The 17,448-nt window shown below is 51.0% G+C and overlaps 3 protein-coding genes across 4 annotated transcripts in view; all 3 read right to left on the reverse strand.

Moving 5' to 3' along the window:
- LOC144132746 (protein max-like) overlaps positions 1-687 on the reverse strand; it is a 60,071-nt gene extending 59,384 nt beyond the window's left edge. For both annotated transcript variants that reach the window (XM_077665381.1, XM_077665382.1), the window contains exon 1: positions 478-687. In XM_077665381.1, coding sequence (XP_077521507.1) covers positions 478-516 — 39 coding nt within the window. In that variant the 5' untranslated portion in view covers positions 517-687. The remainder of the gene's footprint in view (positions 1-477) is intronic.
- LOC144132741 (uncharacterized) overlaps positions 1-17,448 on the reverse strand; it is a 646,537-nt gene that overhangs the window by 441,189 nt on the left and 187,900 nt on the right. The gene's annotated exons all lie outside the window — the stretch shown is intronic.
- Positions 7,826-17,448, reverse strand: part of LOC144134227 (uncharacterized) — an 89,008-nt gene continuing 79,385 nt past the window's right edge. Inside the window, exons 3-6 of the mRNA XM_077667186.1 lie at positions 12,828-13,003; positions 11,423-11,769; positions 8,455-8,735; positions 7,826-7,980 (exon numbers count right to left, since the gene is read on the reverse strand). Of these exons, the coding sequence (XP_077523312.1) occupies positions 7,826-7,980; positions 8,455-8,735; positions 11,423-11,769; positions 12,828-12,995 (951 nt within the window). The 5' untranslated portion in view covers positions 12,996-13,003. The remainder of the gene's footprint in view (positions 7,981-8,454; positions 8,736-11,422; positions 11,770-12,827; positions 13,004-17,448) is intronic.

Genomic DNA, 17,448 nt, shown 5'->3' on the forward strand with positions numbered 1-17,448 from the left:
GCATAAACAGCCCACGCGCAAATTCACTTGGAATTAACACACCAGTCAATGCCGTGCAGTCTGTCGGCTGCTGTAGGTAACAGTATGGCGTATAAGTATCGAAAACAATCCAACAAGTGAAAAGTTAAGTGACCACCACTCGCCGCCATGGAGCGAGTTTCGCGGCCGTACAGCACAGTGCGTGCCAGTTGCATATCGCATATAACTCACAGGCGCCCCTCTTTAGCGCAGGTAAGGAGGCCAAAGTAGCAGAAAAACGCGCGTCCCCGAGGTGCGCAACGAACAGGCCGGGCGCAATGCGAGCGGCCATGGGGAAGCAGTTACAATAGCAATAACAACAACAAACAAGCAGCATAGAAGCATGGGGCGGAAATGACTTCCACGCACAGCGCAGCCAATTGGCGGCCGTCTGGCTGTGCCGGCTGCGTTTGGCGAAGGCGCAGGCGTGGGTATTTTCGCACCCCGCGTAGTACTCACGTCGCTTTCGACGTCCACGTCGCGTTCTTCATCGCTCATTCTTATTGCTGGCGAGAGCCGGGCAGCGGGTACAGAGCGTCCGCGGTCGCGGCAAGGGTCTCTCTTCTTTTCAAAGTACGTCACACGGCAACTACCGCCGATCCACGCTGCTGCAGCGACAGCGGAGAAATATGGCCGACGCTAGCGCCACGCTGGCCACGCGGTTCCCTACCCACGTGCGCGCCCTGACGTCACGGCCGCCTTGTAAACACAAGAGCAGCCAGGCGGGCTGTGCCGGGGAGGGTTGGCGGCAGCTGGCGAACGCCGAATGGCGCGGAGAAAAAAAAAAATAGTTGGGGGAAGGGAGGGAAGGGGACCTCGACAGACATGGCAGGGGGCCGAGGCCCCTGCAATGCCACCGCTGTGCGGAGAGGTCACGCTTTGTACCGCGTACAACGATACGGAGCCTTCGAGCCGAGTGAGGTGCTTCACCGCATTGATTGTGGCGGTTTGGCCGCGCTGAGAGGAAGCTAGCAGACGACGCCGGGAGCAAAGGCTTCGTCGTCTTCGTTTACCAGCACGCCCGGCTCAAACCCGGCACACAGAAAAACCGGTCGCAGACAAGCGTTTCTGAATAACTTTTCAATGTATCAAACAATATAACGCAACACGGAAGAAAAAACAATCATTTTAAAACAAAACTGATTCTTGCAATTGCTTGCAGACGTAAGAAAAACAAGGGTTGAAAACAACTGAAACGTTTATTAACAATGTGAATACATTGTGAATCACCGCGCACAATAAGACGGAGCAGACTTTTTTTTTTTTATAAACGAGATTTATTGCCTCAGGGCATCGATGGGCGAAGGTGTGTCGAAGGATGCAGTAATTATTAAAGTAATGGAAAAAGGTTAGCTGATTATATAAAGTCCTGTAGTGAGCGATGGTGTGGTCCCTGCGTCCAGGCCATATATGAAGCAGGGTTGCTCGCTGAAAGACCTGCTACCTTCAGATGCCGGATCCTTATAGGCTTTAAAGCCTGCAGCACGCGCACGTAGCGCACTAAAACAGGGATTTTTTTTTTTTATTTCTACAAAACATTTAAATGGTGCGAAGCTTCGCAACGAAATGGGAGTTACCTGTGGCGGCTTTATTTACTTTCTTCACTTTTATTTTTGAATCCGTCCATGATAATTACTCCCATTCGAATTTCGTGCCCAGCCACTAATCAGTTTTTCATTTCCCTGCCTGTGTTCTACGGTTACTCCGGGAGCAATCCCGATATTCACTTGCACTGCTCTGTGGCAGCCTGCGCAGAGAATTTTTTACTTCACACCTGGTCCACCACGGCTCCCTGGCTGCTGATGCACGCGCCCATTCGCCATTTCCCAAGGCGAATTCAGCCACTTGACCTGTTTTTGCACTGTTACCATTTCTAGAGCAACGACAAGACTAATTGTGCTGATGAAACAGCGCAGTGGCACTCAGACACAGAGGAGAAGAAAGAGCACAACTACGTGCTAACAATGGGCGCTTATTGTGACGCCGCACGTACAAATACGCGCGAGCAAATAAAAAGAAACAGAGAAAGCCCGGCACAACCGAACATGACCACCATTCTTAACCGCCTTGCTAAAGATTTCGTGCTGTCAAGACGAACTGCGAGACAGTATATATTAGGTGCAGTACATTCTATGTCCACGCAGGTGCCCACGTAGTCTTGTCTCAAGAGAGAATGCGCGTTCTGGTTCACCAGCGTCCGTGAGTCGGAGTGCAACGCTGACAGCGGCAGGTGTGTCGACACAATGCTAGCGCATTTTTCGCTCTGGTTAGACGACTCCGGCACTGCTCCGAACTGTTACTTTCCCCGATTAAGGTCATGACGGCACTGTACACGAATCTGCGCTCACAGTGAAGCTTATAGTGTGCATGTGGTCAGCGTGAAGTGTGCTCAAGCCGAGCGAAGGGAGTTCGACGAATTCACAAGTGCGTGTCTAGTGCGTTCTGCTGCGAATGTCGCTGACATTCATCGTGTGACGCTGCATGAACGACATTAAAGGTCTGTTCGATTTGGCTGCACTCGCTGCACCAGTGTCAGGCAGGGAGGCACGATTTCGCCAATGTTATTCACCGCCTGTTCACAGGAGGTGTTCCGAGGCCTGAATTGCAAGCAGTTGGGGATAAGAGTTCATGAAGAACGCCTAAATAATCTGCGATTCGCTGATGGCATTGCCTTGCAGTCACTCAGGAGATGAACTGCAAAGCATGATCAATGAGTTAGACAGGCAGAGTAGAACGGTGGTTCTAAAAATTAACACGCCAAATTAAAGCGTCAAATAGGTTGGGACTGTACCCCGCAGCGTCCCATCCCGCCCACATAACTGTGCACACCCAAGAGAAGGGTTGCACTGCGGCGAAAGAATACTGAGGTGTTGACACTGCGCACGCTGGAGCGTCCCGATTATGTTCGGCCGCTGCGGAGCGTGCCTTGCAGTTCGGCTGCAAGCCGACAGATGGCGCCGATGTCAACGGGCCCAGATAACTGCCCATGATAACTGGTCAACGGGCCACGATAACTCAAGAGGCAGAACCCTCCTCTTTGAAGCTAGGTCGGAGTGTCTTAGAACGCGCAGCTACAAAAAGAAATTTAACGAAGATGACACATGTACTGTGTGTGGCAAATATGTAGAAACAATAGAACACCTCATTCTAAAATGTTATGGTATCTATCCCGATGTCGATGCAGGCACAGACACTCTTCCTGGGGCCTTGGGGTTTGGAGATAACAATAGTCGTGTAAATAAATCGGCGGTGGAAATTAGCAAAAAGCGATTGGAGGATTGGTGGCACAAAAGCAGAGAGGTGACTTAAGTTTTAGAGTGTAGGAAGACGCATTTTAAAGAAAATGGCGAATTTGATTAACAACTTACAGCAGAGTTAAACAAAAATACAGGAAAAAGCTTTGCATGGTGGCAACTACCACTGCCCGTTTCAAAGGGGACGCTCCTACCTTCCATCCATCCATCCATCCAGTTGAGCGGTTCAGGCGCCTACAGACTCCGCTGCCCAAGCTCGATTTTCGCTCCGGTGGCGTGAATTGAACTCAAAACGCAAAAGAAATTCGTTGCTTGAAATTGAAATCGTCTTAAAATTTTGTTTGCGTGAAATTATCCTGTGTAAAGCATTTAATGATATGGACTCGGTCGAGCAGCACTCGAAGCTCATTCACGTTGCGCTTTCTCGCTCAATTCATTTTTCATTCGATCTATAATCATAGATCTAAGCATAATAAATATTGTGACGGACTAGAAGACGTACGACTAAGTGGGCAGTGGCGCGGCACGGAGCGCTCGCGCTAGGCCCACCGCCATAAAATCATTCCATCGCCATCTGTCATGTATATTACTGTCTTCACCTGCTTGCCGTCACGTAACAATATAAGTGGGGGTCCTCGCGCCATTTTCCGCTCACAAGGACAGAAAATTATTGCACCGGAAAGTTTTTGCTTCACGCTTATCGTTGCTTCTTCACTCTATATGAAGACCATTGAAACGTTGTTTCGGGCTAATTTTAAAGATGCAGTGCACTAGTATAGCGCGGCTATTTACGACTCAAGTTTTAAGTGAAAACTTTCTCACGCCGGAAATGTATCAGACGGGATGAAAGGGCGCGTCGGATCATGGACCATAACCCGGCACGAAAGCTTTAGAAAACGGCATTTTTATTCCAATGCAAATTATCAAAGAACGGGCATAATTTTCAATAAGCTCCTTTCCACTGAAGGCTAAATGGCGAGGCGGTGTATTTATTGAAGCACCATCAAATAGTGCCAGACATAGCATCAGAGTGGTAGAGTCAGAGCCAAGATGCTGTCGCTTGATTGCTGGCTCTAAAGCTGTTTCCGGATCTGCAGGCATCCTCACAGCAGGCAAGGAAGCTTGGAGAGGCTGCATCGCCCCGTTGTCGTCGACTTTCGGCCGACGTCGCTTGGATGCTTGCGCAGCAGGTTTCCTCTTCCGAGGTGGCTTTCTATGTCTCTCTGGCCACGTGAGATACTTGGCACAGTTCGGACATATCGTAGGAACGGCATCTCTGGAAAGCACGGGCCTCTTTTCCGCATCAAGTAGCACTCTTCCATCGAGCTCCGCGTAATACGCCCGGGATATCGCGTCCTCTGCAAAATGCTTGGCGCAGACATGGTCGGTGGGCATTGACGTCCTGTCTGCCCTGGGAATCGCACGGCGCCACTTCTCCAAACGAACATTGTCGGACGGAGCTTTGAATAATGGCACACGCTCCGCACAAGTGCGGTAGCCCGAATTGCAGTTGGGCACGAAGCACTTTCTTCCCATTGCGCAGCACTCAGCGCAGCACTCACCTGCTGTGGGCTACTCTGCCGACGATAGCTAAACACAAGGTCTTGGTGCAAAATAAAAGAACTTGTTAAAAACAGCACAGCAGTGCAGCCGCACACTCAGAAATGTGCGAAAAACACGTGCGCGGTACCGCGCCACGCCGAACCGAGCCACCCAGCGTGGGCCCGAATTTCGCAGCGACCTCGTGATGCTTTGCAGTCATGTGCACTTTAGTGCAGTCTCCGCTGAAAGGGCTTACCACTGCAACACTTCTTACACCGTCGTTTGCGCAGGTTGCCCACTGACGTCATTGGGGTGGGGGCGGCTAGAAATGCGCGGTGACGTACGGGTCGCCGTGTTCGGTTGGGAGCAGCCATTTTTAAAAATTATTTGTAAATTACAGAGTCACGCAGATTTTAAATTTGACTCGAGTGTTCACAAAAACCACCAGTTGAGTTTCCCCTTCCGGTGGCGATGAGAGGAAACTACTTGATGATGAAATCGGGGTTTCTTGATGACCCGGTGGTTCTACTCGCAAACATTCACATTACTCAAGGAAAGGAGAAGGTTAACTATTTATTTACAACATAGGTAAAAAAAACGAGAAGAAACAAAGCAAGGAGAAAACTATTTACATGACTAAATCGTGGATCAGACGAATTCAGCCTCCGCTCAACCCAGAGCGCTTGGTTTTAAACCCTCTGTCTCCGCCCTTAGCGGGGACAGCAACCAATAAGATAACAAACGACCCATCTAGCCAATCAGTGGTTAGGGAAAGGAAAATAAGGTCCGCCCACTGATCAGAGATTGGGGAAAAAGTGCTGACTAAACATTTGGGAAAGGAGAGGTTGCAATCAAATAGACAAACAGCACAAACGAGACCACCCTCTCCCACGGCACCCACGGCCCAGCCGTTACCACTTTCCTATCTCTTTCGCACACGCGACAAAACGATCCCTAAAAAGCGTTTACAGAATACACCGCACGAGACGAACACAGTCGTTACGGGAATAGTGGGTTTCCGGTCACTCGGCTAATACTCAGCCGTATCTCGTGCGCCCCCGGAACCTCGTCAACCCCCTTAACAACCACATGTCGACAGCTGTACATGGTTAGCGTTTTTCCCGGCGGGTCATCCCCGTGACGGCGCGGCGTAAACGAGGACGTCCGCCGCACGAAGGGGAGGCAGGAACGGGACGGGCCCCTTTGTTGGGGACTTCCGACCCCACTGGAGCGGCCTTCCTTGCGAACGCAAGATCAACGAGTTCGCGGGAAGGTCAGCGAACTCCACACCACCTGTACAGATCTGTTGCATTAGAATGTGAACATCAGAATCATTTCAAGGTCCCTCGATCTAAGGAACCCCAGGTGGTCAAAGCTTAGTCCACAAAGCTCCAACTTGTGGTGTCCCTCATAACAGGGGCTTTTAGTATACCGAATACGTATTAGCATATAGAGCATCGGGTAGGGGCCAGATTATCTGCGCTAATACGTCTCCGGGATGCTATAAACGTCTAAATCTAATACCACCACGAGATTTCGGGAGAGCTGCTTAGGTGGATGCAGTTCCTTTATTGTCTGTGACCTACTTCGACATTGGAGCATTTCCCTACATGGCTGGGACTAGCTATTCCTCCCTCACCGCTTAGATACCCAGGTATCTGTTTCTTTGTCCACCATCACCCTCTGCAAGTGAAGGAGGCAAGTCATTCTGTGGGAGGGGGGGGGGGGGGGGGAGGGAGACAGTGAATCATGCTGGGTCGTAACCTCAGCAAGGGAACGTGCGATGGTCAGATTTTGTGTGTCTGTGCGCGCGCGTGAGCGACTGCAAGGTGTAAAAATGCAGTAATTTCAGTTAAACATTTGTTCTGTTTTCTCTTTGTACTTAAATTTCCTTCCTCAAGCAGGATGCGATGGCAAGCCAAGACGCCGCCCTTACAGCTGATGACGTCGGCGGATCGCTTGGTGGTTATATCGTCAATCTATAGCATAGATACTGGTATGCCAGCATGCATACGGTTCACCATGTGCTGACAGTAGTTTCTGCATACTAGTTTGTTTTTTTTTCTGGGGCGGGTGGAAACAGACACACGGACTGTGAGAGTGAAATATGGGCATCTTTATTGTCCAATGGATTGCACAATCGTTTTCCCACAACGTGCCGTTGAAAGGAATGAAATGGAAATGAAGAGAATTAAATAAAGGTAATGAAATGAAGGGAATTAAATAAAGGTAATGAAATGAAGGGAATTAAATAAAGGTAGTGAAATGAAGGGAATGAAATGAAGGTAATGAAATGAAGGGAATTAAATGAAGGTAATGAAATGAAAGGAAATGAAATGAAAGGAAATGTCTCACTTTCCGTGGACATATTACTCGCGCTGTTAGTCAGAAGGCAGGCTGCATATGTGCAGAATAAATAAAGTTATTCGCGGCTGCGCTCAACACGAACGCCTTAGGGAACTCTCCTACAGACCGTTCCCCTGCCAGCCAAAAGCTAACTGCGCCCGCGCAGATAGCGCTTGGTGGGGAAGGTACTTTTAACTACGCGCTGAATCTTGGGCTGTTTATAATGCCTTTTGCCGCTTCCATCAAACGCTGGCTTATCACATGTTCCGCAGGCAGGCGAACTTTCAACTACGTGCTGAATCTTGGGCTCTTTATAATGCCTTTTGCCGCTTCCATCAAACGCTGGCTTATCACATGTTCCGCAGGCAGGCGAACCTTGTGGAACGTTAAAACAGCAGAACATTTTGGCATAATTCTACTGCACTACCGCTATCGGTTGCGCGAACTACAAGGAACTTTTTGTTCGTCTGCGCATGCTCGTCATGCGCCCGATCGCACAGGCAGCGGAATGCGAAAGAAGTATGCTAGAAAGTCCTACTAGAGCGCTCTAAATATTCTCAGCGCCACCGGTGCGCTTTCTGGGGCGAGGCGTTTCCAACTCCAGCATGAGTGCCGTCAGAACTTCGATTCCGGGAAGGCCGTCGTCTTCGTCATCAGGCGGCGCCTCAGAGGGGCAGTCCGGCTGCCAGGGTTGGCTGGGCAAGACTTGGGACTCGTCTGGGGGGCCGAGTGCCGTCTCGTGGTGCTGTTGGACCTCGCCGACCTGTACTTGTGGGGGGGGCCTGCATCTGCTGCAACTGCGGCTGCCCCTGCCATTGACCTGCGCAGGCGACCCGCAGAAGAGACGAAGAGTTTAGAAATGTTTAAAAACTCTACCAGGGACACAGGCTACACGGTAATGCCGTTGTGCAATGCTCGCAGGAGTGATCGTGATGTAAGCGGTATTTGCTGGTGAGAACAGGGGCTGATTCAAAATAGTAATAAAAAGTAGAATAAAGGTGGAAAGGAAATAGGGTAGGGGGACTGGTAAAAAGAGGAAAGAAGGGACAGGACAAAACAAAAGACCGCTAGGAGTGGTGGAGGAGAAAAAGCCATTCGCATATACGTATTATGTTAGCACAAACACGCACACGCGCGAATTATAAATGGGAGCTAGGGAACAGCACTAGTGGAAGTGTCCTATCGTAGCCTTACAAGTGTCCATGTGCCGCCTTCAATACGTTGAAGTGGAGTACGGAGAAAAAAAATATAAAACCGAAATAAATAAAATTTGAGTACTGCAGGGTGAACTCACCAGTGGCGGCAGCGTCGTACGGCGTCTGCCAGTGCTGGAGAGGCTGTCCTGCTCCATCGCTGCGGTCGGCCGGCCAGACGAACGGCGCAGAGTGGCTGAACGTGGTGCTCACAGTCGGCGGCGCAGCGGGCAGGCCCGGCCAGAGGGAGTCGTAGCTGCCGTACTGTCGGATCGGGGTGGCCGCCCCCAGCCTGTGCGGCTGCATTTCGAGCGACGAAGAGAACCGCAGGTCGTCCTCGCTGCCGCTCAGTGCCGGCGAAGGTGTCGACGCCGAGGGAGACCTGTAAATGGAGCCGGAATTGCGGTGACAGGTGACAGGCCCCCGTCGGTGCCATCCGGTTGCGGCATAGTGGGGGAGTATCATTCAACGCGCAATTTGATGAAATAGAAAGACACGTGATTTGCAGAGTTTTCATGGATGGATAAGGCTGAACCCGGTGGATCGGGCGGTGGCTCAAGCCACGTAGCCATGACTTGTGAAAATTTTACTCCTGTCTTTATTTTGCCCACCAATCAGATAAGCTTCGTTCCGTTACTTCTACCCGCTTAAAATCTGCTTTTCCTCCACTGTCCTTGAGCTGCGTGCAGGCACCGCCCTCATGTGTCATTTGTTTTGTGTAACGACGCATGCCTTGGACAGTTCGCTACTTCACCCTTGCCCTCAAATCATGGCTGAAATGTCTACGGTACTCTTTTTCATCATCATCATCATCATCATCATCATCATCATCATCATCATCAGTTTGTGCAGGACAAATGCATCGACGAATGACCTGCAATCGCACTGTCCTGCTGCATTCGTGCAGGAAATGGTGGCCAAGTGCTGCACCGGGGTGACCAAATCCTGTTTTGTTAAGGGGGCGCGTTTTTGCTTGTTCCCCCGCGAGCCTTCATAGTGGGGTTGAACTTTCACTAGCACAGCCTCGCTAGTCCTCGGCTCTGTTCGCTCGGATCAGGCAGCACGTGAGACCTGGCTATTCAGTTTCGTCATCACTTGTTTTTTTTTAGCGGTGTAGAATTGTGATGGCAGAGTAAAGGAAACCCCCTTCCCTTCCTTTACTATCTTTAAAACCAGGGGCAGCTTAACTCGTTCATTGCGGCAGTGATCTTCGGAGCCCTAACCGCTGTGCATCGTGGTCGACCGCTGGGCCACTGGTGGGTGAGCCACCAGTACCACCATTGCCAGTGAGCCACAGCCGACGCCAGCTTCCGTGCTTTACGTGGAACCTGTGAGAACCGTCTCAGCTTCCACACTACTTCATCAACTGACCCAGTATCCGTGGCCGCACAGCACCAATAAGTCACGTGACCCACCGGTGACCCACAATACAGTGGACGTGTTAAAAAGTAAATAAAAAGAAGAACGGCGGTGGGGGGAGGCTACCCTGAGAAATTATACATGAGGAAGCGACCTCGGTCCTGGCACAAAAGCTGTAGAATTGCATTTTGCAAATAGCACCTCCCCTCACGAATACGCCCCGCAGCAGTGCAACGTTCGCGCAATGCATAGTCATCTTGCATGGAAATGAAGGATGGGCCTGGGTGTACTGCAAGATAGTGCGACTTTTGCTGGTTTGTCTGTGGCAGAAAGCGTGGAGTAAAACAGAGTTGGTGCGCTGGCTCGAGCCCTAACAACCCCCCCCCCCCTCTCAGCTTCCACCCAGTGGTAAAAAACTGGGGGAGGCATATATGTTGTCAGGGCATACAAGACAGAACGAACAACACGTGCAGATGCACAGGCAGGGATCAAAGCTCCACTCCCGCTACCCCCCCCCCTCCCTTCCCCCTTTCCTTTTCGAATACAAAAACTTGCGTCGGGCCAGTCCCGGAAAAAGGATCCTGGCTACGTGTCCTGGCAGATGTATACAGGACAGGGCTTCGAGTTGTGTGTCTGCGTTCCTCGCTTTATCCGATCGATGTATGTACGTGAGTGGGTTTTAACGCGACAGCGTTAAAGGCCCCGTTACCGGTGTGAGCGTTGTGAAACATCGAAACGCAGCCGCCGACCGCGGTGGCCACGTTTCGATGGAGGCGAAACGCAAAGTCGCCCGCGTGCTGTGCGATGTCAGTACACGTTAAAGATCCCCAGGTGGTCGAAATTATTCCGGAGTCCTCCACTACGGCACTTCTCCCCCCTCCCCCCTTCTTTTCCTTCTTTCACTCCATCCTTTATCCTGTAGCGACCCGCGCGGCTGGCGCTGCGCGTGATACCAAAAAGGACGAAGGGACCTTGGCCGAGGCCGGACGCTGCCGCCGCCGCTGTCTCCTCTTCGGCAGCCCCCCAATAGATGTGGCCGCGGTCGTCTTCCTGGGCGGCCTCCACTTTGTCACTTCCCTTACGGCGCGGTTCAGGTGGCCGCCGACATTGAGACAGATACTGCGCCATTTCCTTTCCCCAACAACCAAGTTTCATTTTCATTTTTGTGAACGATAAATAGCGTGGCGTAGGGTGGCCCATGTAGGACGCCACCCCCGCGGAAGCAACCTAGGTCACGTGACCTTGTGGGGTCATCGTAACCTACCCACCGGATTGTGAGCGAACTGACCACCCTTGCAGGTGGCAGCTAAATTAATGACTGATCGCGAAAGGCTGCTCGGGAAGAGCAAACTGGACCGCACAAGTCCCACCGGAGGCAGCACCTGGCATCGCAGTGCAGTGGCGCATCGATTAACCGCTGCACCACTGTGCAAGGAGTGGTATATAATGACTCCCAGGGACACATGCATGTAAATTTCAGAATTACCAATTCCGCATGTATGGGCATTAACGCTATCGCGTCATATTCTTAAGGCGAAGATAAAGTCCCTCCCCCCCCCCCCCATTTTATGACACGTAAGTTGCATAGCGGCCAACGAGGCCGCCTTTTTAAGAATTCATTTTGAGGCCTAGCCTCACTGAGTCCTCCGTAACCCACCCCCCCCCCCACACACACACACACTTGGACAAATACTTAGGAGTGATACTCACAGCCTCTCCTGTCGCCACATCTGCCGCGGGGAGAGAGGCAGGAAGCCTGCCCCTGAGGGACCGGGGAGGGCCAGATGACCCAGCTGATGCTGCGGTGCCTGTGCTTGAGCGCCGCCCGTGGACGGAGAGTGAGCTCGGACGAGGCCGTCGACGGCGCCGGTGATTTGGGCGACGGAGGCAGCCGGTGGTGCGCCCTGGGCGCTGCACCTCCTGGCCCCCCTCGGTGAGGCTTTCGCCGGGAGCACCCTGCGGAAGGCCGACGGGCGCAGCAGCTGGGGCACGTAGCTTCTGCCGGCCGCCTTGACGGCCTTCCGACGGATCATGGCACGCTTGTTCTGGAACCACGTCTGCAGAATAAGAACAGAGGCTGAGGCTACGACCAACCGCGTGGGGGAATTCGTCGTCGAACAGGCAATCGCGATTTGGACAAGTTACTCTGGACACTAGCTGATGGAAAGGTCAGGTAACTGCAGTAAAAAGGTGGGTAAGCACGTGAATCGACCGCTCGGGTGCAGCTTCATGGCTGTAAATGAGGGAGGTCTACGAGGTGAGGTGGTATGATCGCTGGAAGTTGAAGCTGACCTGTATCGATACGTTTTATCAACAAAGGTGCTACTTTCACTGAAAACGAAGCTCGTATAAGCCAGAAAAAGGCCAAAAAATGATACATATGTTGCCCCACCCGCTGTTGTCGCAACCAAACTGCGGTACTTCATAGACAGTTTATCTCGGATCCCCGAGGCTATAGGATACACTGCCATCCGCTTCTGAGCGGTGATCACTGAGCCCATTTCGGTCATGACGTCACCACTTTGAATCGAGTGGCGGGAATTTTTTTTCCCCCCATTTTAAACTCGCAAATTTCTCAGCAATAAATGCGCCTTTTATTGCTAAGCAAGCATAGGCATTAGCAAGACAAAGCCTCAGAATCGATGTGTACACCGAGAAAAAATTCGACTGCGTTGTCCTCAGGGCCTTCCGGCGTGTATGCAAAGAAGTGGAAAGGAAAGAAGGACCATGCAGCCCAGTCTCGAGTTTAGCTCCCTGAACTTCAATGTCCCGCCCAGAGTCGCATCCTCCGCTGTCCTAAGCAGATTTTCCTTTTCAGAGGACCCCCTTCCAGCCAGTGGCGTCGCCCCGGTTCTCATGAACCTGCTAGCCTGCATGCGGGGGACTATTCCCTTTCATCTGCCACTTCCTGAATTGTCGCTCTACCAGGTTCATGAGAATCGGCCGACGCCATTAGCTGGAAGGGGGTCCTTTGACAGGAAAAAGCCGCTTTTTTTTTTCTTTACTCGTATCTGACTATACTGCAGTTCAGGCTACTCGACTTCCGAATTTCGAAAGGTTACGCGGGTACCTGTAATGGAAGCATGCGAACGGTACAACGCCGAAGGTGCCTCACCCTGGTCTGCTTGAAAGAGATGCCCAACTCGTAGGCCAGTTGCTCCGCCTGCACGGTGTCGATGAAGGCGCATCTGTCGAAGGCGTGTTGCAGCCTCTCCACCTGGTAGCTGCTGAACTTGACGCGGACGGTGCTGCTCGCTTCCCCACCGTCTCGGGATGACGCCATGTTGGTACCTGTGAATTTCCCGCCGAAAACGAGAAAAAAAAACAGACAGCTCAGTTTTTTTTGTCTTTTTGTCCCCAAGACCAGTCGTGGCTGGTCTGGTTTTATTTCATTTAACGCCCCAAAGCTACTCAGGCTATGAGAGACGCCGTAGTGGAGGGCTCCGGAAAATTCAGACCACCCGGGATTCTTTAACGTGCGCTTACATCGCACAGCACACGGGCCTCTAGCATTTCGCCTCCATCGAAATGCTACCGCCGCGGCCGGGATGGAACCCGCGCGTTTCGGGTCAGCAGCCGAACACCATAAGCACTGAGCCACCGCAGCGGCAAGACCCGTGGTGCGGGCTATGGGCTCCGTGCGCTGGTATGGTGGCGCCAGCAGCGACCACATCGCCAGCGCCGCCTCGTGGCACTCGCCACGTTAACCGGACGCTCAGTCACCGCCGGTCTATCGAAGGGAGAGCGCGCGCGCCCTCTTCGAGACTGGCCGTGGTGGCCCTGCGCCGCATATAGCAGACGCGCACTGACCGCGATGCCATTCTAAGTCAACGCCTTCTTCTCTGCGGATTTCAACGCATTGAAAGCCTTGACGCCACCACTGCTGCATTTCGTTTCAATTGCTTTCAGGTTGGGCTGATCACAAATTCCGAGCAGCCATGATTGTGTTGCAGTCCCGACGGCGCGGCAATATCTGACAGCGCAGTTGAGCTTATTGAGATTAATTAAGTACCTTTACAGTTTGAGAAACAAGGCTCTGACCCAAATAATGAAATCAGCTATGTAATTTACATCCACTGTGACATCGACTATGTGGATGGTCGGCTAGAAATGCGAAAAACGCAAACTTACTGCACACACACACACACACACACACACACACACACACACACACACACACACACACACACACACACACACACACACACACACACACACACACACACACACATATATATATATGATAGTGCTAGTGCTTTACATGATAGTGCTTTACATCCTGCAGGATCGACACTTCTTTACTTCGTGTATTCCACTCAGAGAAGCATAGCTCTAAGCATACAAAAAGACGATGGGTTTCTTGCTAAGTATCTTCCACAGGACTTTCATTTCAGGAATTTCATGAAGACACCAATTACATGAATTATTTTGGTCGTATTTCTCTTTTGGTAAATACTTAACTATAGAAAGGCCGCCGCGGTGGCTGAGTGGTTATGGTGCTCAGCTGCTGACCCAAATGACTCGTGTTCGATCCTGGTTGTGGCGGTCGCATTTCGGTGAAGGCAAAATTCTAGAGGCCCGCGTACTGCGCGATGTCAGTGCACGTTAAAGAACTCCAAGTGGTTGCAATTATCTGGAACCTCCTACTATGGCGCCCCTTATAGTCTTCGTTGCATTGGGACGATAAACCTAATTAAAATCAAAAGATTAATTCCCGAAATTAAGGGTTTAGTGATGTTGTGAAATCCAAGAAATATATATAGAGAGAAATTTGAACCACTCTCTATTTCTCTTTTTATTCGTCTAGAACAGGATTTGAGATCTCATAAATGCAACAAATAAAGATACAAAATATTAAACCACTGAAGGAAATAAAATGATGCAAATAAATACACAAAAGCTTAGGTGAAACAATGTGAAAAACGACATAAGCACTCTCAGAATACGACGTCGATCCCACTGCATACACACACGCACGAAAAAAAAGCTAGAAACAAAATTGACACGCTGAACCACAGATGAGCATAACAAACGAAGACTTAAACTTCAGATGATAGCTCCAAGAACTTCACCGTAGACCATTTCCTGTGACTGACTGAACGCATTCCTTCGCTCTACATATAGACATAAAGCAGCTCCTACCAATGATGTCACGTTCGAAACACCCCAGTCAATGTAAACCCTTTTCCAGTTCACTCTCATGAATTTAATTCCACAGTGCACTCATTTCCAGCATACCCTCTGTGCATGAGCTAGCATGCACGATGTCCAAGAGAAACGTTTAAATATATTCGGTACCTAATTGACTGCAGTGTTTTTATAGCTGTTATGACATTGAGTAAACAGAGCAGTAGGTAGAGCACCCATAATTACCCAAGTTTGTTTTCGCCCTCGGACGAAACACCTCACCGCTCGCCTCGCTCACTGCAAGCTGAACCAGACAGCTGAGTTGGCTGCGTCCGCCTTTCGCCACCGCTGTTAACCAGGTGGCGCCACTCGCGCGCGCCAAACTGCAGCGCACGGAGCCCATAACCTATACCTATGCCCCTCATTTTCGGGTAACACCTGGTTTTAGCCGAATTTCACACCTCGAAACGATGTCTAAAAACCGGGTTAAGCCCGATTTCTACCCGAAAATCGCCTTGCAGAGAAGGTAGTTTTCCAGCGCACAATGTTGAACACACTGCACAAAAATTAACGGGTATGGTGCTTAAAAATTGACTGAGTACTCTATCCCTCTTTTAGCGCTTGTTATTCTTGACGCGGCTTAGTTTGAAGATGAGGTCGGAAAGCATTAAGGAACTATAGAGTCCAATACACGGGTACTGAGAACGTGTCGTTATTTGCAACTCCTGAAGTGGCACCCATGCTAGGGATGTTTCGCTCTAAAGCTCTCAAAGGGGCTTTGAAACACCTTCCGAGGAGATCACATCAACTCGATCGATAACTGCATTGTGTTGTCATGAACACATGAGCCCACTGATACACCTCTACACGCAGCAGAGAACCCACAATTAAGCGCGAAAGTTGGCGAGTTCTTCCAGGCGACTTTTTCATATTCGCACCCTCCTCCGTCACCCCCATATAACTCACTCCTACCTGCGTACACAAGTTGAGAGATGGCTATTGGTTAGATTCTTTCAGACGTCGGGCAGCTACTATGGCCGCGGCCCATAAGTCGCGGAGCTCCGGCGGATCAGGAAGCCCCGCCCCCGGAGGTGGGGCCGGCAGAGGAGCGTCGACCTTCCAGCGTGCAAAAAGTGACGAGAGGACAGAGAACGGCGCCAAGACGCGGAAATTCAAATTTTGACTACAGATAACTCTTCAACAAAGCGCATTAAAAAATTCTTGCTGGACACCATTCGTGAAGCGGCGTGCTTTAACATCTGTCACAAAGTTCATGCCTGCCCTGTCCAGCTTTGACCTTTGTTTCCCAGAAACATGTCGCGGAGCGGCGTCGACGACTTTTTCCCCCTCCCCCGCAGGGGAACGGCATTCTCACCATAGCGCTGGAGGGGTCACTCAAAACTGCTCACAACCCCCCCCCCCACCCCCCCTCCTAGCATTGTGGCCGTACAGGTGGCAAGCGCTTGCACGTGTTGGGAACAGCAGAAGCGGATTGAATGCACCGGCACTGTTCGCGGCCCCCATTGACTCCTCGTGGGATTATGGCATTTTGCCGAATTCTTTCGACATTCCTTCATGTGTTTTTTTTTTCTTTTTGGGAGCTGCATTCCTTTGTGCGTGGCTCCTGAAGACTCTTTTTTTTTGCCTGTGTTGTTTTTTTTTTTTCATTCTTTGCCATGCGAAGGGGGCGCCGGGAACGCCGCGCGCTGGCAGTTGGTCTGGAGATTTCGGTGCGTGCGGTCGTGAGTGAGGTCAGCCAGGGAAGTGGTCGGCAAGGAGCCTAGGCGGAGATCTGACGCGTAGAGCGCGGCGACGGTGGTCCCGAAGACGCGAGGCCCAAGTTCGCCCGTATCCGCAAGCCCCCATCAGCCCCGCGACGAGCAACCGCAGCCCGACGCTCCCTGCGACCGGACCTTGCCACTCCGCAGCTAAGCCATCGTTTCTCACCACTCACTTCAACTCTTTTTAACTTTGTATTTTTGTTTCTGTGTTTCTCGTTGTGATCCTTTGTACTGCATTTCCGTCTCGTAACATTTTTTTGTACAGCAATCGCCCTGATGTTTCTTTCTTTGTGTTAATTGTTGTGCTTACGTGTTCAATTGGTGCTTGTGTTATTTGCGTCACGTCAGTGTACGGCGCTACCTTGTCGGGCATATTGTAATACTTGGTTGTTGTTTGCCTAATTAAATTAATTCGCTACGGCACTTGCCTACGCCTGATGCCTCCGGTCAACGACTAATCAGGCGTGGCCCCCATCGCCGGTCAGCAGTCGAATCACAATCTTTCGCACGCGGGGTGGAGAACTTTGTCGCTCCTCCCCCTCCGAACTTACGGAGAGTGCAGTGGTGGGCAGGTTGGCCCGATTAATTGTAACTTCGGCGCCAACCAACACCACAGCCGCCCATGATATCTTGACAACATCCCAGGCATACCGCATCGTTATTAGAGCCCCTTTAAGCGTTTTAAATGGTCGCCCTGATGCTGAAGGAATGTTTTCGCCGCGTACAAAAACAGGCAGTTCTTGCACGAACAAGTTGCGCAGGAGATGTCGATGTGCGAAAACGATTTATAGTAAATGAGATAAACATATTAATCGGTAAATAGCACCT

This window comes from Amblyomma americanum, chromosome 5 (assembly GCF_052857255.1).
Source record: "Amblyomma americanum isolate KBUSLIRL-KWMA chromosome 5, ASM5285725v1, whole genome shotgun sequence".
NCBI lineage: Eukaryota > Metazoa > Arthropoda > Arachnida > Ixodida > Ixodidae > Amblyomma > Amblyomma americanum.